General features: G+C 38.1%; 1 protein-coding gene and 1 pseudogene across 6 annotated transcripts in view; both read right to left on the bottom strand.

Annotated features, from left to right (window-relative positions):
* RMDN2 (regulator of microtubule dynamics 2) overlaps nucleotides 1-27,121 on the bottom strand; it is a 76,558-nt gene that overhangs the window by 17,936 nt on the left and 31,501 nt on the right. For 5 of the 6 annotated variants that reach the window (XM_042933226.1, XM_042933227.1, XM_042933223.1 and 2 more), the window contains 6 exons: nucleotides 24,862-25,036; nucleotides 23,640-23,742; nucleotides 19,923-19,983; nucleotides 14,068-14,143; nucleotides 12,580-12,657; nucleotides 1,653-1,751 (listed from right to left, as the gene is read on the bottom strand). In XM_042933226.1, the coding sequence (XP_042789160.1) occupies nucleotides 1,653-1,751; nucleotides 12,580-12,657; nucleotides 14,068-14,143; nucleotides 19,923-19,983; nucleotides 23,640-23,742; nucleotides 24,862-25,036 (592 nt within the window). The remainder of the gene's footprint in view (nucleotides 1-1,652; nucleotides 1,752-12,579; nucleotides 12,658-14,067; nucleotides 14,144-19,922; nucleotides 19,984-23,639; nucleotides 23,743-24,861; nucleotides 25,037-27,121) is intronic. The other variant, XM_042933225.1, reaches the window with a different exon arrangement.
* Nucleotides 9,623-11,463, bottom strand: LOC122216411 (annotated as a pseudogene).

A 27,121-nucleotide genomic window follows, 5' to 3' on the forward strand; every position in this document is an offset into this window, starting at 1 on the left:
ATCTGATCCCCCATTTATAACTGCTACTATGGAGAAATGAGTTTCAAGCCCCAACAACATTTTTCCTAATTAGCTTAGCACCTTCTATGAACCATTTAGCTTAAATATACCCATGATCTATATATTTTTTAAATGTTTATTTATTTATTTTGAAAGAGAGAGAGAGAGAGAGAGAGAGAGAGAGAGAGTGTGTGTGTGTGTGTGTGTGTGAGAGAGAGAGAATGGGGGAGGGGCAGAGAGCAAGAAAGAGAGAGAGAATCCCCAACAGACTCCACACACAGCGTGAAGTCCAACTCGGGGCTTGATCCTACGACTGTGAGATCATGACCTGAGCAGAAATCAAGAGTTGGTCACGTGACCGACTAAGCCACCCAGGTGCCCCTACTATGATCTGTATTCTTATAAATTTAAAATGAAATAACAAATTACCAGTGGTGGATAAAAGGTGAAGAAATAAGGATGATACAGTTTTAAACTACATTCATGTCTTTGGTCTGCCATTGTGTGACACTAGAAAAAATTAAGCTCCTGAGGTCTTGATTTCCTTTTTTTAAGTTTTAATTTAATTTAATTTTAATTTAATTTAGAGAGAGAGACCACAGGTAAGGGAGAGGGGCAGAGAGAGACAGAATCTTAAGCAGGTTCCATGCTCAGTGCAGAGCCCGATGTGGGGCTCGATCCCATGACCCTGGGATCATGACCTGAGCCAAAATCAAGAGTTGGATGCTCAACTGACTGAGCCACCCAGGTGCCCCTTGATTTCCTTTTTATAAAACAAAAAAGATGACATTAAATAAAAAATAAGAAACATCTGGCCCTTGTACTTTTATTCCCTGTACTTTTTCCCACTGGACTCATGCTTAAGCTCAGAACATTTATTTTTTTCCACAGAGCACAGTAGGTAGGCACTAAGCATTCATTCATAAATGGAAAGTACAATGAAATGTACTTGTGATCTTAGAATATGTGTTCTCTAAATCCCTTTCAGTTCTACAAAATTGATCCCTAAGATACAACAAAAAAATATGAGAAGGTACAAAATGTTGGACAATACAATTTAGAGTCTGATTTTGTCTATATTGTTACAAATCTGAAATAGGTAGCCAAAAAAGATGAAACATCTTAGTCTCTATAAGATTCTATAACTGGTTCCAGAGAAAGATAAAGGGATTAGCCTACCAGAAAGTTGATTATATGCACACACATATATTACTGTTTAGAGTTTTATTATACATTTTAAACAGGAATGAAAATACTGGTTTGGTCTGATACCCTAAGAATGTTCTAGAGAACTGTCTGCAACCTGTAGAATGGCTTTTGAAATAGCTCTCCCTTTCGGCATCTTTTAGTTCTTTAAGATTAAACTGGTTCTATATTAGGCTCATTACGAGAATTTGGAACCAAGTCTAATAATCAGGGCATGAATGCTTTTGCACATGCCCACACAACCTGGAGAGCTGCTCTTGGATTTGGTAGTAAGGGCTGTACCTAGGACCTAGGGAATAACTAGCTGCTCTGGGAAGCAGTTTGGACATGCTAAAACTAGGACTCCACCCCAGGCTTCCATTGGAGATCTACATGAAGAAGGGTAGGGGGAACTAACGCAGCTCATAGCCAGTTCGATACTAAAATAATGGATACACAAAATATACCTTAAGGAAATTTTGCAAAGCTTCTTCTACAGTTGAGGATGGTATTTTTCCAAACAGAGTAGCAGCCATTTTTTTCTCAATCCAGCTCAGTTTCGAGACCTGCAAATATGAAGCAACATCATTCTTAGAGAGTTTTCACTTTTTGAATGAAGAATCTCTCCTCAGTTAGATGTGTGTGTGTGTGTGTGTGCGCGCGTGTGTAGGTGTATATGTGTGTGTATGCATATAATACATAAATATGGACATATTCCTAAATAACATATACAACAGAGATCAACTTAATGATATTAATATTGTACCTTCCCTTTTTTATAATTCTAACAAACTATGAGCTCTAAAAGCACTGGTTACCAAACCAATTTAAAATACTCATGATGAGGGGTGCCTGGGTGGCTCAGTCGGTTAAGCATCCGACTTCAGCTCAGGTCACGATCTCGCACTCCGTGAGTTCGAGCCCCGCATCGGGCTCTGGGCTGATGGCTCAGAGCCTGGAGCCTACTTCGGATTCTGTGTCTCCCTCTCTCTCGCCCCTCCCCCGTTCATGCTCTGTCTCTCTCTGTCTCAAAAATAAATAAAAAAATAATAAAAATCAGAGTCAGGGGTGGGGATGGGGAATAATGCTGATCCTGTTTGTTCATGTGATTCAAGAGTCTGAGATGGCCATACAGTATTTCTTTGCATGGAGTATAGGAGCTACCAGACCCCACCTTTTCTTTCTTACTGCCTACTTCCCGCTGCCAACCTGATCCAGAATACAGCATCACAGAAATGTAAATAGAACAAGGATCCTCAACCCAGGGGGAGTGTAGAGCGAGGTCTCAGTATACATATTTACAATCCAGGAGAAAAATTTTTTAACCAATAACCACCAAAATTAAATTTCCTGTTATCGTTTATTTTTTGCTTCCTTCTCCCATCATTTTATTTTAATTCCAGTTGAGTTAACATACAGTGTTATGTTAGCTTCAGGTGTACAATATAGTGATTCAACACTTTCATATATCACTCAGTACTCTACGAGATAAGTGTACTCTTAATCCCCTTTACCTATTTCCCCCATCCACCTGCCACTGCCCCTCTGGTAACCATCTGTTCGTTCTCTTAGTCAAGTGTTTGTTTTTTGGTTTGTCTCTTTTCTTATTTCCCTTGTTTGTTTCTTGAATTCCACATGAGTGAAATCATAAAATATTTGTCTTTCTCTAACTTATTTCACTTAGTGTTAAACCCACTAGATCTGTCATGTTGTTGCAAATGGCAAGATTCCATTCTTTTTATGGCTGAATAATATTCTTCTGTGTATAAATACCACTTCTTTATCTATTCATGTATCAATGGATACTTAGGTTGCTTCTATAATTTGACTATTATAAATAATGTTGCAATAAACATAGGGGCGCATGTATTCCTTGGAATTAATGTTTTTGTATCCTTTGGTAAATATCCAGTAGTGTGATTACTGGATCATAGAGTAGTTCTATTTATAATTTTTCAAGGAACCTCCATACTACCTTCCACAGTGTCTGCACCAGTTTGCATTCCCACCAACAGTGCATAAGGGTTCCTATTTCTCTACATCCTCACCAACACTTGTTATTTCTTGTGTTTTTGATTTTAGTCATTCCAATAGATGTGAGGTGATATCTCATTGTGGTTTAGATTTCCATTTCCCTGATGATGAGTGATGTTGAACACTTATTCATGTGTCTGTTGTCCATCTGTGTATCTTCTTTGGAGAAATGTCTGTTCATGTCTTCTCATGTTTTAGTTGGATTATTGGTTTTTTGGGTATTGAGTTGTATATGTTCTTTATATATTTTGGATACTAACCCTTTATCAGATATGTTATTGGCAAATATATTCTCCCATTCAGTAGGTTGTCTTTTAGTTTTTTTGGTTGTTTCCTTTGCTGTGTAGAAAATTTTTATTTTGAGGCAGTCCCAATAGTTTATTTTTGCTTCTGTTTCCCTTGCCTCAGGAGAATCATCGAGAAAGATGTTGTTATGGCCAATATCAGAGAAATTACTGCCTGTGCTCTCTTCTAGGATTTTTATGGTTTCAGGGCTCACATTTAGATCTTTATTCCATTTTGACTTCGTGTATGGTGAAAGAAAGTGATCCGGTTACATGTTGCTGTCCAGTTTTCCCAACACCATTTGTTGAAGAGACTGTCTTTTTCCCATAGCATATTCTTGCCTCCTTTGTCAAAGATCAACTGACCATGTAATTGTGGATTTACTTCTGGGCTTCCTATTCTGTTCTATTGATTGCATGTTTATTTCTGTGCTGGTACAAACTGTTTTGATTGCTACAGCTTTGTAATATAACTTGAAGTCTGGAATTCTGATACTGCCACTTTCGCTTTTCAAGAATGTTTTGGCTATTCAGGGTCTTCTGTGGTTCCACACAAAGTTTAGGATTGCTTGTTCTAGTTCTGTGAAAAATGCTGTTGGTATTTTGATAGGGATTGCATCAAATCTAGAGATTGCTTTGGAGAGTATAGACATTCTGACAATATTTGTTGTTCCAATACATGAGTATCGATGTCTTCCCATTTCTTTGTGTTATCTTCAGTTCCTTTCATTAATGTTTTATAGTTTTCTGAGTACTGGTCTTTCACCTCTTTAAGTTTATTCCTAGGTATTTTATTATTTTTGCTACAATAGTAAATGGGATTCTTTTTTTAATTTTTAAACATTTTATTCATTTTTGAGAGACAGAGAGAGACAGAGTGTGAGTGGGGGAGGGGCAGAGAGAGAGGGAGACACAGAATCTGAAGCAGGCTCCAGCCTCTGAGCTGACAGCACAGAGCCCGACATGGGGCACGAACTCACGGACTGCGAGATCATGCCCTAAACCAAAGTCAGACGTTCAGCCAATTGAGTCACCCAGGTGCCCTGGGATCATTTTCTTAATTTTTCTTTCTGCTGCTTTTAGAAATTCAACAGATTTCTGTACATGGGGATTTCTTATCCTGTGACCTGAATGAATTCATTTATTAGTTCTAGTAGTTTTTCGAGGAAGTCTTTATTTTTTCTACATATAGATTCTCCCAACTGCAAATAGTGAAAGTTTTACTTCTTCCCTACCAATTTGAATGCCTTGTATTTCTTCTTCTTCCCCTTCTTCTTCCCCTTTCCCTTCTCCTTCTTTTTGTCTGATTGCTGTGGCTAGGACTTCCAGTACTATGTTAAATAAAAGTGGTGAGAGTGGACATCATTGCATTGTTCCTGACCTTAGGGGAAAAGCTCTCAGTTAGCTGTTTTTCCACATAAGGCCTTTATGATGTTGAGGTAGGTTTCCTCTAAACCAACTTTGTTGAGCATGTTTATCATGAATGGATATTTACTCTGTCAAATGCTTTTTCTGCATCTATTGAAATGTTCATATGGTTTTTATCCTTTCTCTTAATAATGTGATGTATCACACTGACTGATTTGCAAACAATGAACCACTCTTGCATGCCAGAAATAAATCCCACTTGATCATGGTAAATGATTTTTTGAATCTATTGTTAGATTTGGTTTGCTATTATTTTGTTGAGGATTTTTGCATGTATGTTCATCAGAGATATTGGCTTGTAGTTATTTTTTGTAGTGTGTCTTTATCTGGTTTTGGAATCAGGGTAATGCTGGCCTATTAGAATGCATTTGGAAGTTTTCCTTCCTCTTCTATTTTTAAGAAAAGTTTGACAAGAATAAGTATTAACTCTTCTTTAAATATATGGTAGAATTCACCTGTGAAACCATCTGGACTTTTATTTGTTGGGAGTTTTTAAATTACTATTTAATTTCACTGCTGGTAATCAATCTGCTCAAATCTTGCATTTCTTCCTGTTTCAGTTTTGGTAGGTTATATAGTTTCTAGGAATTTATCTATCTCTTCTAGGTTGTCCAGTTTGTTGGGATAAATTTGCATAATATTCTCTTATAATCCTTTGTATTTCTGTGGGGTCAGTTATTTCTCCTCTTTTGTTTCTATTTGAGTCCTCTTTTTGTTTTTGTTTTTGTTTTTGTTTTTTTGATGAGTCTGGCTAGAGGTTTATCAATTTTGTTGCTCTTTTTAAGGAACCAACTCCTAGTTTCACTGATCTGTCCTTCCGTCCTTCCTTCCTTCCTGCCTTCCTGCCTTCCCTTCCTTCCTTCCCTTCTTTTTCTGTATCATTTATTTCTGCTCTAATCTTTATTATTTCCTTCCTTCTGCTGGATTTGGGTTTTGTTGGTTCTTCTTTTTCTAGCTGTTTTAGGTGTCATGTTAGGTTATTTGAGATTTTTCTTGCTTCTTGAGGTAGACCTGTATTGCTATAAACTTCTCTCTTAGAACCACTTTTGCTGGACCCCAAAGATTTTGGATTATTGTGTTTTCATTTTCATTTGCCTCCATGTATTTTTTTTATTTCCTCTTTAATTTTCTGGTTGACTCATCCATTGATTAGTAGCATATTATTTAACCTCCATGTATTTGTGTTCTTTCCAGATTTTTTCTTGCAGTTGATTTCTAGTTTTACAGCGTTGTGGTCAGAAAAGATGCATGGTATGACTTTTTGAATTTGTTGAGACTTGTTTCATGGCCTAACATGTGATCTATTCTGGAGAATGTTCCATGGGCATTTGAAAAGATATACTTATTTTTATTGCTTTTGTACTTTCTACCTTTCTTACTCTTATTGATGGTTTTTCCTTTCCACTCACAGAGTCCCCTTTAACATTTCTTATAGGGCTGGTTTAATAGTCCTGAATTCCTTTAATTTTTGTTTGTCTGGGAAACTCTTTATCTTTCCTTCTATTCCAAATGATAGCCTTGCTGGATAGGGTATTCTTGGCTATAGATTTTTTTCTTTTCAGCACTTTGAATATATCATGCCACTCCCTTCTGGCCTGCAAAGTTTCTGTTGAAGAACCTGTCTCTAGCCTTACGGGGTTTCCCTCATATGTAACTGTTTTATTTTCTCTTGCTGCTTTTAAAATTCTTTACCACTGCTTTTTGCCATTTTAATTACTATATGTCTTGGTGTGGACCTCCTTGGGTTGATTTTGTTGGGGGATCTCTGTACCTCCTGGATCTAAATTTCTGTTTCCTTCTCCAAAATCAATAAGTTTTCAGTCATTGTTTCTTCAAATATTCTGCCCTCTTTTTCCTCTTATTCTTCTTCTGGGATCCCTATAACGCAATTGTTATTACATTTGATGGAGTCACTGAGTTCCCTAAGTCTATTCTCATCTTGCATAATTTCTTTTCTCTCACTTGCTCAGCTTGATTCCTTTCTATTACTCTGTCCTCCAGATCACTGATTCGTCCTTCTGTTTCTTCTAGCTTGCTATTTATTCCATCCAGTGCACTTTTAATTTCAATTATTGAGTTTTTCAACTCTGATTGGTTCTTTGCTATTTCTGCGTTAAGGGTCTTGCTGATGTCCTCCACTCTCTTCTCAAGTCCAGTGAGTAGCTTTGTGATCATTACTCTAAATTCTCTATCAGGCATATTACTTATCTATGTTTCCCTTAGGTCTCTTGCTGTGATTTTGTCCTGTTGTTTCATTCCTCTGTCTCCTCATTTTGCCTAACTCTCTGTGCCTGTTTCTCTGTGTTAGGAAAGTCAGATATATCTCCTGCCCTTGAACATAGTGGGCAGGGTGTGTACCCTTAACAAGGTGGTGCTGGTCCTTTTCCACAGGAGATGTGCAGCTGCTGCCAAGACAGGGGCCAGCTGGGCCACTCTGCAAAGCACATGTGGGCAGGGGCACGGTGCTTGCAAGCTGTGTGCGTCAGTCCTCTTCTACAGGGGATGCACAGTATTTTTTGCTTCCTTTTAAAAACTTTTCTTTTTTCCCAAATATGAATATTAGAGGTTTATCATAAAAGATTAAAAGGATTCAGAAATGAATACTTAAGAGGGTACTGATACTCTCTCAACCCCATCAAGTGCCTTCCTTCCCAGTATCATCTTCTAGGTTTCTAGTAGCCATTAACCTCTATTAAACAAAATTATTCTCTTGCCTTCCTACATAGTGTTACTTATTGCTCTGTTTATTTTTGCTTTTTTTTTTACTTTAAAAAAAATGATACCATGTTGTTTATTTCTTTCTATGACTCATTTTTTTCACTTATTACAGTTTTAAGAGTTTATCCAGGTTGCTGAGTGTGACTGAAGTTCTGTCGTTTAAATAGCTGTGAAACATTCCATCATTTAAACATATGTCAGTGAGTTTTCATCCACTCTTTTGTAAATGGACATTTGGATCTTTTTCATTTTCTTGCTCTTAGGAACAAGGCTGCTGCAGGCATTCTTGTACATGCCTTCCAGAGTACATTTGCAAGACTCTCTCTAGGGTAGGCACCACTGTGGGTCATATGGTAGGCAAGTAATCAGATTTAAAAGCTAGTATCCAATTATTCCCAAAGCAGCATGCTCCTACAACAATGCAAAAGTTCCTGTTGCTCCATATCTTTGCAACATCTTACACGGATATTTATAAATTTTATCAAATGAGTAAGAATAAATGGCATCTCCTTGTTGTTTTTTTAATTATAATTTCTTATTTCAAGACTTATGTTTCTTAAGTTGTTTTATTTCATAATTTGAATTTAATTGCATTATGATCAGGAAACCTGTTTGATATCGATTCTTTGAAATTTATTAAGACTTGCTTCATGACCTCATATTGGTCAATGTTGTGAACACTCTACATATACTGGAAAAATGTGTATCCTCCAGTGGTACATTATTTTTATGTGTGTATTAGATCAAGGTTATTAAATGGGAAGCTCCAATGTTTTACATGCTTAATATGTTTTTTTTTTTTGCCTTCTTGTTTTATTAATTACCAAGAGCACATGAAAATTTAGCACTGTGCAATATCCTTTCTTCCCTTCTATGTCTTTTTATCTTTCCTTCATATTTTCTATCTCTTTGTTCCTCTGTGCTGCACTCCAGGCAACCTTTTCAGATTTACCTTAAAGTTCACTAATTTTCTCTTTAGTGGTGCCTATCAACTGCTAAATCTTTCCACTGAGTTTTCTTTTAATGTGAAATAATAGACTTTTATACCAAAATTTATCTTATCTTTTTTCTAATCTACCTGGTCAGTTTTGTAGTCTCATGCTCCTCATCCATTCCCCTCTCCCCGATTCCTTTTATTTGAAAAAAAGAAAAAACCACACTGTACAAGTAGCTATTTAACGTTGTATATTCCACGGTTCCAAGATCTGAAGTCCTTTTAGATCTATTCCTGATTTTGGTTTCTGTTGACTGTCATACTTGATGGCTTATTTCTTTGTATATTCTATTATTTTTGACTGTGACCTCATCATCCTTGGGCTACTCTGCAGTTTTATAAGGCCTGTGTGCATGTATATTCTTCCAGGGAAGATCAACATTAGCTTCTGCCATTTGTTTATGCCATGAAGATCAGGATCCACTTTAAATCAGAATTTCCTTCTTGGGTTTTTGTTTGCTTGTTTGTTTTTATTTTTATTTTTATTTTTTTAACTTTTAAAGAATTTATTCTATGAAGAAGAGACCAGGTGATGGCCACAGGCATGACAATTGGGGTCCAAAACAGAGAAAAGGTCTTTTTCATCACAAAAATCAAACTCTACCCCTAGTGTCCTTCTCTCAGGGTTTGTGTTGAGTTTCCAGACCCTTAAGCTCTATTAAGAGCCAGCTTTCACTACTTTTAGGTAAATTCACCAAAATTCCGTTCTTGTTAAAAATTGTGAATAACAATGGGGCGCCTGGGTGGTTCAGTCGGTTAAGTGTCTGACTTCGGCTCAGGTCATGATCTCGCGATCTGTGAGTTTTGAGCCCCGCATCAGGCTCTGTGCTGACAGCTCGGAGCCTAGAGCCTGCTTTGGATTCTGTGTCTCCCTCTCTCTCTGCCCCTCTCCTGCTCATGCTCTCTCTCTCTCTCTGTCAAAAATAAACAAACATTAATTTTTTTTTAAATTGTGAATAATATTTCTGTGAAAGCTGGTGAAATCAGTTAAACTCAGCATTTTGGCCGGTTCCATTTTTCTGTTTCTCATCTTAGCATAACTATCATCTGTCCGTACGACACACCCATAAGCAAGGAAAACAAAGACAGAATCCTAGCTTTTAGTTTTTACATTGTCCCCATACTCTCTGAGGGCCAGTAGCCTTCGTGAAGCTTCGTGTGGGAGTAGAAGGCTTCTTGATCCGGGAAGGATTTTCCACAGATGCTGCCCAAGCAGCCATCATCCTCCTTGCGTGAGTGACAGATGCGGCTGTCATGGGCAGCATGGGATGCAAAAGATTTACCAGAGTACTTGCATTTGAAGGGCTTTTCCCGAGTGTTGCCTGATATATGTGCAGAGGATGCTAGAGGCAGTGAACCTCTTTGTGCAATACACACACTGGGATGGTCTGTCTCCAGAGTGGATTCTCGTGTGTTTGTTTAGGCTGGAAGACTGAGAGAAGCATTTCCCACACGTAGAACACTTGTGAGGCTGGTGCTTCTCGTGAACGTGCAGGACAGGGATCCGGAGCTGGTCCCACTTCTCAAAGGATCGTTTGCAGACAGAGCAGGGAAATTTCCTATCACCCTGGTCCACACAAGGGGTGTACTTGAGGTGCTTGTCTCTGTAATATTTGTAGGTAAATACTTTTCCACATCTTTCACACCTGTAGCCTTCTGCAGACTCTTCAGAGGGCCCAGGCACCTGCTTCCTCTGTTCTGTGAGCTAAAGGCTCACGGGAATGTCCAAAAACTTTCCATAGCAGTCTCCATACCACACAAGGAGCTCTTGGTTCTGGCAGATATCCTTGCAGCTCTCGTAAGATATCTGCCTTTGACATTGCAACCAGGCTCTGCTCCTTGGGGAAACAGGCACAGTTGACAGAGGACATCCAGTTCCCTGCACCTCCTTTTCCATCTATAAAGTGGCTCAAATGACCACCTTTGACGGCCTCGCACATCAGAGAACTGTCTGCATAGGTCTTGACTTCACTGGCATTGACCACTTTACCTTGAAAAGGTCCAAACCTGACTCCTTTGGCAACAAGGCTACTGCAGAATGCACCAAAAATGCCACACTTCACCAAACATCGTCTGCTTGAGGCAGAGACCTTCTGGTAGTTGAAGGAGTCTTTACCCAGAGTTCGACAAAGAGAAGCAGATCCAGAGCTGTCTGTGGGGACCAGGAACCCGGGAAAATGACTTCCCTTGCTGGTTCAGGAGTTTGGAGCCCTCCTCAGACCACTTGCTGGGGGAGCAAGATAATAACTGGGAGGCCTCCACCCCCTCAGGTCACCGGGAAGTGTTCGCAGCCGGCGGCGGCATGAAAATTTCAGGTCCACGGCATTGGCCACTGTCGCGTCGGCCACCAGTATGGCCCAAGCCTTCACTGGTGGCGCCTGTATACTCATGGCTGCTGTTGAGGAAGTGGGGCACCTCTCTGGGGAGCTGGGGAACTGGGTACCGCGCTGGTGGCTTGCTGTACCAGGGCGGATCGTAGAGCCGCTCCCTCCACGGGGCCAGGTTGGAGCTCAGCAAGGGAGGCGCGGACCGCACCGGAAGGCAAAGGGGGACGTAGCGTGGGATGCAGGCACGGCGGCCTCCAGCTGCGGGAAAAGTTGAACATCTTCCCCCGCAGCGGTTAGCATGTTCCCATAGCGGCCACAGGCCGGGAAAGGTGTGCAGGAGGCGTCCAGGTGTTGGGGGCATCCTGGGCTGCCCTAGGCAGGTAGCACATGTTGCCCTTGGATCTGGCCTCACCTGGCGGCCGCAGAGCCATCCCGGGGCACAGTGCAGGTCGGGTCTTCCAGAGGGCCACCACGCAACCAGCACCTTGAGGGCCCTGAGGGTGGCGGGGGCTCCGCACTGGTAGGCTGCAGGGTGGTATTTGTTTTTAACAGTCATTTATTTTTGAGAGACAGGGAGAGACAGAGCGTGAGCAGAGGAGGGGCAGAGAAAGAAGAAGACACAGAATCCAAAGCAGGCTCCAGGCTCTGAGCCGTCAGCCGTTCGACGCGGGGCTCGAACCCGCAGACCGTGAGATCATGACCTGAGCCATCCGGGCGCCCCTCCTTCTTGGGTTTTTTAAGCCTAAACATATAATGTACATTCAAGCCCCAGACTCGTGTGAGGTCGGGTTGGTGGGTTTTAAGCCTTTGGAGTCTTGTACCTTCATGAAGACTCAGATTCTTAATACCAAAAACTGGCATAATAAAAACTGCTTACAGGGCTGTTTTAAGGATTAAAGGAGATAAGAAATATAAAGTATAAACTGCACATTTGATACATAGCAGGTGTTCAACAAAAAAGCTTCCTTTTCCATTCCTAATCTTCAAACCTCAACTAACAAGCTTCCTCTTTTGCTTATGCTAATCTTCTCATTCAGAAATAGCATTTCTCTTAAGCATAATTTTTTCATGCATCCCTGAAGACGTATTTTCACATTATGTTAATTTTCTATAAACTAATGTCACTTAACACACCGGGGCTTAGACTCGCCAGCTGCCTTTATTTATTCCTATATATTTCATGTCCTTTTCTAAATTCAGGTCTTTCAAGGCAAGAACAGTAGGCACATAAATGCTCAAGACACTCTGTTAAGTGACAAAGTCCTCTCACGAAACAAAGAGTAGGACACCAACACAGGGCACACGCAGGTAGGTGGCTGATCGCCAATTGAGAGAGCACAAAGGAGACGGTGTGATTGTTGTGAGGGGAAATGGAGAGGTGGTAGGCGGAAAAGCACAGACATCTATGTATACATATAAAACCACATGCCATATGTAACATGGTATATAAACCAATCAATCATAAACTCATAAAACACATACTGATTTTATCATTTTCCCTACAGCAGCCACCTGGTGAGACAACTAAAGAAAGAATAAGTCACTAAAAATATATCACGTAATCAAAGTATATTGAGATAAGAATTATGGATAAAAACATTCGGCTTACAGTATAACAGTATCTTCCTTTGAGGTAATACAAAAAAGGTTCTTCGGGTAAAAACTGGATTGCTTTATCCAGATGCTCCTAAAAGAAAAGTCCAAAACAAATACCATCTCTCAGGGTTCAGGTGGTGTTGAATGCAGCTGTGTCGAAATTCAAAGGGGCTTTATGGTGTTGTTTAGTCCCCCTCCTTAATCCCTACCGTTAACATAAGACGTCATACCAATAATTCAATTATCAGAAATGAGTGCTCACAACTAGAACCTGACTGTGATGATGATTTCATTAAGCTATGGGTAATTTAAAGCCAACGTCACTATAAAAAGTAGAAAACCTCCAAGTGACGCTTTTGTCTGCCCATGACTTGCCTAGCTAATACTCATTCAGCAGCACGCTTGCAAGTTTCAAGTGATTAGGATATAATGGAAGACAGAATAGCAGAACTGGGTTGTGGAGGAAGCTGTTCCCCTGACATTATCAAAATGGGTATAGGGAGCTGGAAAACAAAGAAACTTCTTAGCTCATTTATTGAGCTATCAAAGCTACAGGCACATTACAAATGATTTACACGTATACTACTTATTTTATTCATTTATCACTGTATGTTGAAGTCCTAGATTGGATTCTATTCCCCCCACCAAATCAATACACAAGTATTTTATTCATTTATCATGGTAAGTTTAAGTCCCAGATTGGATTCTATTCCTTCCACCAAGTCAATATGCAAGTAATGTTAACTAATTAGTCCCGATCATGTTTCTGATGTTGGTGAACTCATCACCAAAAGACTAATCCTGTCTTTGAAAAAATAATACTCATCCACTATGTAAGTTCTTTCAGGATCTAGAATAATAATCTTCAATCACTCAAATACGTTTCATTTTTTTGGCACAGTACTATTTAAAGACTGTCACTTCATTTAGATAAAAAAGATAGGGACACCTGAGTGGCTCACGCAGTTAAGCATCTGACTCTTGATTTTGACTCAGGTCATGATCTCACAGTTCGTGTGCTGGAGCCCCACCTTGGACTCTTTGCTGACAGCGTGGAGCCTGCTTGGGATTCTCTCTCTCCCTCTCGCTCTGCCCCTCTCCCCTTCTCGCACATGCTCTCTCTCTCAAAATAAATATATAAACACTGAAAAAATAAAATAAAAATTAAAAAGATAAACTTCTTGAGATTGAGATTAATTTGGGTTTTATAACTTTTTTTTTGAGAGACAGTGAGAGAGAGAGAGAGAGAGCGCATGAGCAGGGGAGGGGCAGAGGGAGAGGGAGAGAAAGAATCTGAAGCAGGCCCCATACCCAGCATGGAGCCTGTCATGGGCTCAATTCCATGACCAATAGATCATGACCTGAGCCAAAATCAAGAGTTGGACGTTTAAGTGACTGAGCCACCCACACACCGTGAGAGATCCATTTATTAAATAATTTGATTTATGCCTTTTAATGGTACACATAGCTACATTAAAATATCTTTAATATCAAGAAATACCTTGAAGCGATGTCCATAGTTGATTTTATTTTGTAAGCCCTCAAACTCAGACACATAGCCACACAAGACTGCATACCTGAAAAGGATAAAAACAGTGGATAGTGCGTGAACTTTTTAATCAAATATACCAAGTAAACATTTTAAGAATATCTTTAAAGCATTCATTAATATTTGATGAAAGGATTCAGATAGATACAAGGGCCCTAAAAATAATAAATACTTGACATTAACATGAGGCTGGTTTCCTCAGCTATTACTGAGGATACTCACACCGTCTACCTCGTATGTGTGCCACAAGGGCAAGATACCTAAAACGTGTAATTGCTTAGAATACTACGTGGCACACAGTGAGTTTCAAGAAATATTAGCTGCTTCTATCACCATCATCAGCATCAAAGTCACAAAGAGGCTCTCAGAAAAAGTCTAGTCATAACAGTGATAAATTGAAAAAATATATTGTGTCATCATATCCCTGTTCCTCCTTAATAGAATTAAAAATAAAAATGTCACGGCCTCCCTTGATATCATTTGAAAACAAAAATAAGTATCATGACTAAAACAAACAAAGTCAAAGGTAATTTCAAAATACACTTTTTTTTAAAAGTTTATTTATGTATTTTTGAGGGGGGGCGTGTAGGGGCAGAGAGACAGGGAGAAAGAGAATCCCAAGCGGGCTCTGCACTGTCAGCACAGACCCCAACACAGGGCTCGAACTCACAGACCATGAGATCATGACCTGAGTTGACATCAAGGGTCAGATGCTCAACCCACTGAGCCACCCAGGCACCTCCACTTTTCTTTTTCTTGAAAGTTTTAAAAAAAATTGTTTATTTATTTTGAGAAAGAGAGAGAGAAAGAGAGTGAAAGTAGGGGGAGGGGCAGAGAGGGAGGAGAGACAGAATCCCAAGCAGGCTCTGCACTATCAGCACAGAGGCTGACGTGGGGCTCAATGACAAAAACCGTGAGATCGTGACCTGAGCCAAAATCAAGAGTTGGACGCTCAGCCATCTGAGCCACCTAGATGCCCCATGAATACGCTTTTCCAAAAAATTCCCCATGACCTTCAATCCTTCCTTGGAAACACTGCATACGAGAATATGGCATCCCATGAATTGTTTGCTTTTTTTTCCCACTGGGAATACAAAAGTTACATCAATAATTATTTGAAATAAGTTGGGTGCAATATTTGTTTAGCAATTTGCTCACTCCAAAACCTGGGGATATATTACTTTTCATATTCAGAGGGTTTCTGTCTGTGCAAAATATTCATTTACCTAAATCTTTGAAGAGTAGGTATTAATTGCTACTTGCATTATCATAACTGAAATGAAAGATGTAACTTTGGGTATTTATCTTGATCATTTCTGTGGATAAGCAGAACTTTCAAGTACAAAAATGAAGTGAACAATTTTCTTAATTTAGAACAGTGAGACCATTCCTGAGCACAAAAGATCCCACAATTTGCACAACTTATGACAAACAATAAAATGGTCACTTTTCAGTTATGACTTTTTTGACCTCTTAATTTTCAGTTTCTATACAATCAACCAAATCTGCAACAGTAGAAACAAGAATGATGACTAAATCAACCTATCAAAAGTGACCTGAGAACTTAACCAGATTAGGAGATGTTACTATTCACAAATTCTACCATCACATTGCCTGACACATACCTCTCACCACCCACCAGAGATTGAGTTTGTAGGAATAGATTACTGGACTCGTGAGCTCCCCTGGAAAACCGTTACTGTCACCTCCGGTCTGACCATGTTCTTCTGAAATTCTCTCTGTCGTTCTGCTTTATCATTCCTCCCAGGGAGTTCCAGAAAGTGGAGCAAAATTCCACACAGCTACATCCCCAAATTCCCCCATTTCTGTTGTGGGCATTATTTGTATTTAAAACCTTAGGTCACTTTATTTAAAAAAATAAGCTTTTATTTATTAAAAAAATTTTTTTTAATGTTTCTTTAATTTTGAGAGAGAGAGAGAGAGAGAGTGTGTGTGAGTGGGCAAGGGGTAGAGAGAAAGGGAGACACGGAATCCAAAGCAGGCTCCAGGTTCTGAGCTGTCAGCACAGAGCCTGATGTGGGACTCGAACTCACGCACTGTGAGATCACAACCTAAACCAAAAGTCTGGCACTTAATCGACTGAGCCACCCAGGTGCCCCAATAAGCTTTTATCTTAAAATAGCTTGAAATTTATAGAAAAGTTGCAAAGATGGTAGAGAGAGTTCCCATATACCCATTACTCAGTTTTCTCCACTGTATACATCTTACGTTACTACAGTACATTTATCACAACTGTACTAACACTGTCAGACAAGATTGATATGTAATTTTTGCAATGTACCCAAATTAATATGTTATTATTAACTAAACTCCCCACGTTATCCAAATTTTCATGTTTTCCCCTAAATTAAATTTTGACACTTTTCTTTCCATCCCTCCTTCCACGTGTATCTCTATTCATTCACATATATGAAAATCTTTTGTTTCTAATGTGAAAGTCTTTTGCATTACTCTTGTCACCCATCATACACTCTGTTCCTCATAATTTTGTGTTACTTGCAACTTTTATTACATACTTATTATATCTTCACCCACTGACAAAATTATGGAACACACTAGTGTCTAAGATACAGACGTGGAATCCTGGAATCGTCTCCAGGTTGATAGTGATGTTGCCAACAGTTACTCTGTTGAACAACTGGCTTAAACCCTTCTCTCAATATGGGTAACCCAGAGGCCTGCCCACATTTCTATATCTTGTCCACAAGAATGTGGTAAGTAAACTGACCTCACTGCCTTGCTTAAATTCACATATACTAGTTCAATTTCCCTACTCTCTACACTGGCAGAAAAATTAAAAAAACAAATCATGTCACATTTTTAGAAAAATCTGTTGGATCTATATGAACTTTCTCAACCAGAGATTTATAGAACGAAACATTTGTACTGGAAGCAAAAGAAAAGAATCTGTGTTCACTGATCTAGGATCAATCATCTATTTTCTGAACATCAGCATCAGGTTGATGTAATGCACACCTCGAGGCATTAATAGTGCTGTCTCAGCACATTCTCTCCAACTAACTCTGAGCGAGGAGAAAAAGGAAAAACAAAAACTATGACTTATGAATACCATTGCATGAAACAGGCACATTTCCCTTATAATAATCTGTCCTACAGTCTTACGCATTTCCCAATCTGTTTTGAAGTTTTTTTCTTTACAGTCTAAAATATTATTTATCTTTCTAGATATCATAAATTCAAAGTTCACCTGACCACTTTTTTCCCAAAGGATCATCATTTCTTTTCTGGCGATCAGTTCCACCTATGTGTGTGTGTGTGTGTGTGTGTGTGTGTGTGTGCGCGCACGCGTGTGTGTTGTTGTTGTTGTTGTTCTTGTATATTGTTCATCTTTAAAAATGCAATTTAAAATCTTATTTCACAAACCATCTCATGTTGATGGGAAGGCTGAAGAATGTTAATTCGCAAAATGGTCTTTTACCTCCATCTAGAGGTCATTCTCACCATACATGCTTTGACAAAAATTCTGTATTTTCTTGGCATTGATATGGAATATACCTTTAATAAGTGACAAACATTCCTGTGTCAACAGCTACTAAAATAACTCCATTACTTTCCCTGTGGTACTTCTGATTCAGCACAAATGCTATTTATGCCGTGAGAAAGCAGAGGAAGAATAATGTAATAGAATACCGAGTATATACGAATAAAAGATCTGGTGTTTGCTTTTCTACTTACTGTGTGACCCTTGCTCACTAACAACCTATCCCCCCCCACACCTCCCCCATACACTACCTTGCTCACCCTAACCCCTAAAACGGAAACAGGTTGTTCTGTAAATCACGTGCTGTAAGTCATGTGGATACAATTTGTGAACAGTAGAGCACAACAAATATGTAAGATATTATTTGTAATTACGGCCAAGCCCATGGAGCTGACAAACTACAAAGCCACAGCGACTTTACTCTCTTGATCCTAGAAGTATTTTGGGCTGGTTCAACAAAAATAACAACATTTTTGTGGACAGCTTTATGAAGACTTAAAGTTTTGAAGCTTTCAGGAAGAAATGAAGATGGAAAACAAGTCTTAAGATGCTATTTGTTTTTCAATGATCCCCTCAGTGTGAATCCTTTCTGATAATTATTCCTGAAGATTGCATCTTGTATTTCAAACTGAAGCTTATAAGCCATCACATAGTCCTTTCAGTCATGGATGTGGAAAGTTGTGCTGCAGGGCCAGGTAGCAAACATTTTAGGCTTCGGGTCAGAGAGTCAAGGTTGCAACTACTGAACCTCACAGCTGTGCACAAATGCACGGACGGGGCTGTGAGCCAGTAAAACTATTTATAAAAATAGGCGGTTGGCCTGGCCAAAGTTTGTCATTTATGACAAACTTATGGGGGGAGGAGCAGATCAGAGTTAAGAGGAGGGCTTGGGTCCTTTTTCTGCCTCTAAATCTGGCCAATTAGCTTCCAAACACTCCCAATATCAGAGGACATGAAGAGAGTGTGGCTTGATCAGTACAAATTCATTATAGTTACCACTAAAAGTGGAAGAAAGGAAGTACTTTAAGGCATACATATGTTAATTTATTGATATTAATGTGCAAATTAGATGAGAAGGTAAATTTGGTTATAGAAATAATACCCTCATACATTGGGAAAATGACCCTAAAGATATGTACCAAGACGCTAACTGCAAAAGTACCTTTCTCCTGGCGGGAGGTGGAGGAGTGAGGGCTCCTGTGGATAGAACTGTTCTGGGGACTGTGGCTTCCACAGTCCTGTGGCTTTCCCCTCGTGGAGGGGGCCGGGGCAAGCTTGCACCTCGTCTTAGGCAAAGTGAGAGCAGGTCAAAAGATCTATTTTTATTTTGGCCTGTGTCCCTCCAGGGACATAGAAAATGTCCTTGACTCCTAACCAGAGAGGCTTGAAGAGGACGGTGTGAGTGGAGCTCCCCCTGCTGGTGGCAGAGTAAATAAACAGGTTTGCACTTGAGAGTTGGTGGAGTGAAACCAATTCCCTGTGGGGCAAATGCAGACCTGCAGAAAGGGAGCCATTTCTGCCTCAAAGTGCTCCAGGAGAATAAAATAATTCCAAAGAGGGGTGGATTTCTGGAAACCGAGGTCTGAGAGAAGGGTCATAAATTAATTTATTACTGTCATCTTTCTAGCACCTGAACTACCTGTATTGCCGCAAGGAACTAAAAAATGTTGTAAAAATGCAACTACAAAGTGTTAGTTAAAAACAATATATGTCTTCTTATTTGTGTTTTATAATTCTAAACAAACAAAGGATCCAAAATAAAACATATTCAAGAATATATTTGTTTCCCCAAGGGTAGTCAGCTACACCCATGCAACGAATTAAATTCCCTTTGTTTGAGCTTTCTTATATTATACACGACTTCTCTTTGACCTGTAGTATTAGTATACACAAGCTCATTAAGGTATAAAAAATGAGCGATATGCTTTTATCCTGTGAAGCATTCTTTTCACATTTCATTTAGAAGCATGATATCACTTTGATATTTGTTTTCAAATAAAATGTTAAATCACACTTAATTAGAATTTATCATGTTCGAAGGGGCTGCACTTGGTAGATTCACTTATGAAATCTTCGATAAAAGTTTACCTTGAATATGTATATTTAAAATATACATATTGTAAAATACATGAGACTAAGAATAGTTACTCTGCTATCTATTAAATATATTTTTCAGTGAATGTGACTGACAGGTTAAAGGGTCAATAATATCTTAAAAATCGATCGTAACTTATATAGAGGCATATGAGAATTCTAAAAGACTGCGTAAGTTCTATGTACTTACCACAGATGACAATGCCCATTCATGGGTGCTCTAGTAATAGCTTTTTCCCCCAATGTCTTCCCTGAAAGAAAAATGTACTTGCATTTAGTACCTTCACATGAGTCGGTGGGGGGGGAAGGGTAGATTACTGAATTAAGTCAGTGGTTCCTAAAATATGCTCCTAAGACCAGAAGCATCACTTACAGAAAAGCAGATTTTTGGCTAAAAGAGAGACTTACCCTATAACAAAGTCTGGGGCTCAGCAATCTGTTTTAACTAGCCTGTAGAGATTCTGATGAATGCTCAGGTTTTAAGCTCACTGGACTAAGCGATGTAACCAAGTGCAAGAAAAGTCATCCAATCATTATTTAAAAGCATTAATAAAAATCGTTCTATAATTGACCGACATTTACTGTATGCCTTCTGAGTGTCGTATCATAATCTCTGGGAATAAAAAGTCAAATTAAGACACAGTTTTTGACTTCCAAGGGTTCACATTTCAGTAGAAAGCAGGTATATAAGCAAACAAATTGCGTGTAAAAACCAAAAGTGAGATGAAAAACAGAGAGCATGTTAGAGAACTCCATCCAAAGGGAAGGCTTCCCAGAGAAGTGCTTACCTAATCGTGCACAAAAACGAACAGGCTCGACACATAAATCACCCTGCCAAATCATTCCACTTAGTTTTAGAAGTAACTTTTCGTAATGTCATAATTACTTTGGATAGAGGTTTGTCTAGCGGCCTGAAAAACCAAAATGCTTGCAATGAAACTGGACAACATTCTGAAAATCCTTCTCCAAAAGGGGCTGCTTTGTTTTATACCATCTCCCTTTACCCTGCTCCATTTTGTTGTCTTGAAGAGAATATCCAGGGATCTGCAAAATGCTCTTCTAAGTTAAGTGGATGATGTAATCTTTATAAATAAGGATCCTTAATTCTAAAACCATTCTGTTAATTTGTTAAGGTGGGACACTTCTATATTTTATAGCTCTATTCATTAAGGGAAATATCTCATGTATAAATCTACCTAAAGTGGAAAAAATTAAAAAGTGAAGTGTTTTAATACTGACATTACATTGTAGACCTATATTCAAAAAGTGATTTTTAAATAAACAATTGAAAAAACATAGCTTTAAATGTACAAACGTTAAAAATGAAATCAGCATGTAGCTACTTTGCCAAATGAACAAAAATAGCTTTTAATGTACAACCATCAGCCTAAAATAGAGGAGAGTCCATAACCCTGAGAATACAAAAGGAAGCTGGGTCGGTCATATGCAGGCTGGTTTTGCAGCCTCGTTTATGTAGCTGAAGTCTGAAAGGACAGCTGTTTCACTTACAAAATGGATACTTTGTGATCTATTTGAGGCACATGTATCGATCACTTAATTCTGGAAATTATAATAATGTTCCTTTAGATATAAGATTCATAGTTTACTTGGAATACAAATTATGATCAGAGTGCTTATAAGACACACTGTGTAATGCTATACCCCATCCTGAGTTTTATGAAGGAATTCTGTGCTCTCCAGTGATCAAATCATGCCTTGGGGTAACAATTTTAAATATGTTATTATGGGGAAAACGAGTCAGCACGTCCTCCTCCCGCACACTGAGTTCCAGTGTCCCTCAACGCTGGTCTCAGCTCTAGCACACTCTGTCATCACCTTTCCTAAGCACTCACTACCCAAACACTGAAGTATATTGGGCTGTCTCCATGTTGATGTATCTAGCAAGTTCCTTAGCATGGCACCAACTTAATCACATTTACCTCCCTCCTCTCTTCCTTCTCTCCCTCCCTCAACCCCTCATTTTAACATCACTCCCGGACACAGTAATTTCAAATAAATATTTCCTAAATGGATAGAAAAAAAAAGAATTATTTTTAATATATTTCAATATGTGAATGAGTAGAATACATCATAGGCTTTTACTCATTTGTCTTGACACTATAAAGGTTTCTCATTTTTTAAGATACATCCTATTCCAATCTCCATTTTTGTCCCCAGATTTCTTCCCGCCTATTTCTTTTTCCATTTTTACCACCTCTTCCATGAACTCAATTAAACTTCTACTCCGTTTAAAAATAGAGATTCCAAGTGATTTCACCTAAGTGAAACTCTTACTTTCACAGTAAAGACTTCCCTGCATCAACCCCCAGCCGCTGCCATCATATCCTTTCTGTGATTACTCTTTTAACACCTTGCATTCTCCTCTACTCACAACGTATTTCTATTTGTTTCTTTATAATATATGGTTATTTCAATGATACTGCTCCCCGCCCCCCCAAAGCCATAAGCTTGTCTACAGTCTGAGAAGATGTGATTTTGCTCTCATTTCTACCTCCTATCACACACAGGACGACCCCTGATGCCCAGGGTAGGGCAGGAGCTTACAGGCAATAAAAAGTCTTTCCTATGTTAGCAGTTTACATAGCTAGACTGTGATTTTCTCAGGAGATACGAAAATAAATCAGTTTTTTCTCTTTGGTTAAATTTTTATTTACCCTAGAGTTAACAAACCTCTTCTCTAGAATTAGATTTTGTGTATGGCCTGCAAGATGGATCACTACAGAAAAACTGCCCCACAAAGCTGATGATGAATAATGTGGCAAGGAAATCTACAAGTGGAAGGAATATAATTACAAGGAGTTTGGAAATATTTCCTTCTTGGAAATAAAAAAGACAGGGAACTACCGTGGAATGAGATGTGTAGTATCATTATTTTCGTGCTGTTTCTTCCTCATGCTAACTTAGAGAAAGAAAGCTTGGAGAAGAGAATGTTTAGAATAAAAGAAGAAATTAAAGAAGTCTGATGTCAGATTATTGCCCCAAAGCTCAGAGAATTGGCAGCTAACAGGCTTTTTGCAAGAAAGAGTTTTGATATTAAGTGACAGAAATAGATATGTATAAAAGCTTTGACATTCTGGCTATTACTATGTTGTTATATGCTGTTGTTACTAGGGAAAATTTCAAAAAATATGCATAAAATGGTAGAGGACAGTATCATGAACCATCATGTACTGGATCAGTCAGCTTAAACAATGATCAACTCAAGACTAATCTTGTTTTATTGAGATAAATTTTGAAAAAAAAAAAAACAAAAAAACACGGGGCTCCTGGGTGGCTCAGTTGGTTGAGTAACCAACCTCAGATCAGGTCATGATCTCGCGGTTGTGAGTTTGAGCCCCGCGCAGGGCTCTGTGCTGACAGCTCAGAGCCTGGAGCCTGCTTTAGATTCTGTGTCTCACTCTCTCTCTGCCCCTCCCCTGCTCATGCTCTGTCTCTCTCGGTCTCAAAAATAAATAAAACATTAAAAAAAGAGAGAGAAAAAAAAGACATTGAAGTTTAAGTAGTTATTTCTTTGTGGCACCTGAAGTTCTCCCTTATAGGAGTCAAGGAAGGTTATTTTAATTGTGCTGGAGATACCTATCCTCTGCCTCTTACTTGTTCCTCAAATATTACCTAATTGTCTTTCTGTCATAAACTTAGTATCTGAAATTTGAGTTTTTCAGCTGTCTATTCTATTATACTCAAATATTTTTAAAGAATATATACCTTAGTCCTGAAAAAAATTTCTGGCCTTAGACTACATGTATTTTCCAGTACTAGGATATATAAAATAGATTAAATATATTGGTTTTAGCTAAGATAATTTGGCTTTAATTAAAATTCATTGATGGGTTATTATAGATAACAATTGCCACTTGAGAATAATCAATCTTTATAAAATACTTACCAATATTAGCATAATGTTTCTTTTCTTGTGCATTAGTAGATAGCTCATACATGTCTCCATAAGCGCGAGCAAACCTCCAAATAAACTCTATTTCATCTCTAAACTGAAAAGAAAAAATAGCACTATACATTAGATTGACTCAGTCACTTGATGAAACTATAAATGTTTTCCACTGTAACTTTTAAAAAATTAGGCAGATGAACTGGTATTTATAGATGACTGAATCTAGTCACGTGCATACAATGAATTTGTGCATAAAATTTGAATTTTAAATTCAAATATTCAGGCTACAAAAAGTGATTTAATAGGGTTACATTTGGATCTCAAAAATAATGAATGTTATCCAGACTCTACCTCTACACCAACATGGAAGAGAGAATTGATAGGTACCAGAATTTGTAAGTTTTCCCTGGTGGTAGTATCTTCTTCTTATTTCTAAGTTACCTACCTTCAATATGATGTCTCAGTGAGCATTAGAGATCACATATACTCGAAAGAGCAGTCACATTTTTAACCTATATTACCTAAAAATATAATCATAATGCTGGAGATTTAAAAACTTTTAAACAATCTGTTTAGAGTTGCTGAAGCCTCAGACAAAGGATTTAAATTGCTCATGGGAAAGAAAGATTCATTGCTCACTGGGCTATTGAGAACCTCTTCTTACATCTGTCCTTTCTTTTTTCCTTCCTTCCTTCCTTCCTTCCTTCCTTCCTTCCTTCCTTCCTCTCTTTCTCTGTCTTTCTCCTTCTTTCTTTTTCTTTTTTTTGGTGGTTGTAGTGGGAAGGATGGGCTTTCCCAATTCAGCCCAATGTTAAACATTGAAAAACGACCATTAGTAGAAATGGACTGAAATACTGTACTGATAGCTGTCACACTAATAACTACAAGACAGAAAAGTTAAAATGTAGTTTTTCCTGCCCCAAGAGGAGTATGTCTTATTCTTTATCTTACAGAGTATGTATTAAATACAACAAATTAATAAATATCAAATAAAAATAAAACTGTATAATCATATCTCTGGTTCTCATATTCATGATCTTAGAGCATAATAAACTCTTAGATTTACTTTTTTAAAGTTTAGTTTAGATTATAGAAAAATTTTGCATCAACCAATTTGGCTTGGGTAAACTAACCCAATTGTTATGGTCATAACATAAATGGGATAGCAGATTAAATAAAAATTAAAACCATACAGATGCTATTATCTCACATCTCTTACCTTTTCTTTGTGGTCACAAAGTAGTTCAAAACTCTCCATCTTGCTAGATTCATTCATACGTAAATTATCAACCTTCTGAAGAAGGACATCTAAATGTAATTCCTCTATGTGTGTGTTAAATGCCTTAGGGACAGGAAAACTCTGTTCTTCTGTGTCAGTATTAGCTGTAATATACCTAAAATTGCAGAAATAATAAATAATGATCAACTCTCTTGAAAGTTATAATAGCCAGAGTGATCCTTTTAAAATGCAAGACAATATGCTATTAGTACAGGAACAGATGAGTGACTGATGGAATAAAACAAAGGCCAGAAGTGGATCCATACATATATGGATGTGGTACATGATAGAGTTGGCAGGTGAGATCAGTGGGAAATTAAGGGATTGACTGGGGGGGAAAAATGGCTACTCCTATAAAAAACCAATGAAATTGAATTTCTATCATATAATATAAAAACAAGTCTGGATGATATAAGGAATTAAATGTTAAAAATAATTTTTTAAACTCTAAGTAGAGAGTATAGGTGAATACCCTTTAGTCTTCGGAGCAAAAAATTTTCTTCACCAAAATATGAAAGCATTAATTATAAATGATTATTAATTACACATGATTAATCAGCTTGACTATATTAAAATGAAAAACTGTTGCTAATCAAAAGACACTTTAAAAAATATAAAAATGCAAAATAAAAACCAGGAATGGATAGTTTTGCAACACAACTGGAGAACACAGATATCAAGAACACATAAATACTTTCCTAAAATTCAATAATAAAAACTCAGTGAACTCAACAGAAATATGCTTGAGAGATATAAATAGGCTTTCCCAAATGAGAAAATACATATAGTCAATAAACATAAGAAAAGATGTTCAGTGTTCAGCCAATTAGAGAAATACTAGCAAAGACCACAAAGAGATATTGCTTTAAGCTCATTTTGTTGATAAAAGGTAAAAAATCTGACAATACCAAATGCTGGGGAGGAAGTCAATCCACAGGATCTGATGAAGTGTAAATTGGTGAAACCCTCAGGAAAACACTTTGGAATTATCTTTTAATACTGAACTTTCACATACGCTAGGACCCAGTAACCCAGGTCTCTTGCCTATGTGCAGAAAGAGATGCATAATAAAAAGAGCAGTACTTTCAAATAGCAAACACCAGGAAACAAACTAAATGCCCATCAAAGAGTGGATGAATATTACACAACAGTCAAAATGAAAGAAACACAGTGATGTGCAAAATTATGAAGAAATCTTTTTTTTAATGTTTATTTATTTATTTGGAAAGAGAGAGAGAAAGAGTGTGTGCATGCACACGCAGTGAGGAGCAGAGAGAGAAGGAGACAGAGAATCCCAAGCAGGCTCTGTGCTATCAACCCAGAACCCAATGCAGGGCTCGATCTCGCAAACCGTGAGATCATGACCTGAGCCAAAATCAAGAGTTAAACACTTAACTATCTGAGCCATCAGGTGCCCCAATATGAAGGAATCTTAACAAACTTATATTAAGTGGGAAAAAAAGCTCTTAAAATTATATACAACACAATCCCCTTTCCATAAAAACAATCAAAATTAAATGTGTTTTAATATACACATGGATGCAATAAAATGATGTATTAAAAAGAAGGAATGAACAATATACATTATAGATTCACGATTATAGTTATCTTCAGGTGAGGGGAGGCAGGGGAGCCAAATGTTTGATGAGGACTACTGTCTACATCCTATCTTTTGTTTTAGGACGTGGTTTCATGGATGCTTTCACATTATTTATAATAACTAACTAAATGAATAAAAGTGGCACATGCATGGACCAGTCATGAGAGTTTGTAAGAGCTAAAAGTAGTTTTAGTCCAATTCTATGCACCTGAGGTATAATAAGAAAATAATAACCAAAAGGTGTAATTAGCTGAACATCGGGCATAATACTCTTTAGAGCAAAAAGCTTTAAATCTAAAGAGGGACACAACACACTAAAAATGGTTCAATTTATGATAAAGAAAGAGCAGTTTTAGACTTCTATGCATCTACAAACACGAGTCTCAGATATATAGAAAACACAAATTAACACATACAAGGAGAAACTGAATCCACTATCAGAATGGGAGATTTGTAACGTAAGATTCTAAGTAATTGATAAAGTGTGAGAGAAAGTAAGGATACGATTTAAACACCGTATGAACTAGCTTAAATATAATCAAGATACTGGAACTAGACACAGAACCCCTGGAAAACAATGTCTCTTCCAGTATATATGGA

Source organism: Panthera leo, chromosome A3, assembly GCF_018350215.1.
Source record: "Panthera leo isolate Ple1 chromosome A3, P.leo_Ple1_pat1.1, whole genome shotgun sequence".
In the NCBI taxonomy this organism is placed as follows: Eukaryota; Metazoa; Chordata; class Mammalia; order Carnivora; family Felidae; genus Panthera; species Panthera leo.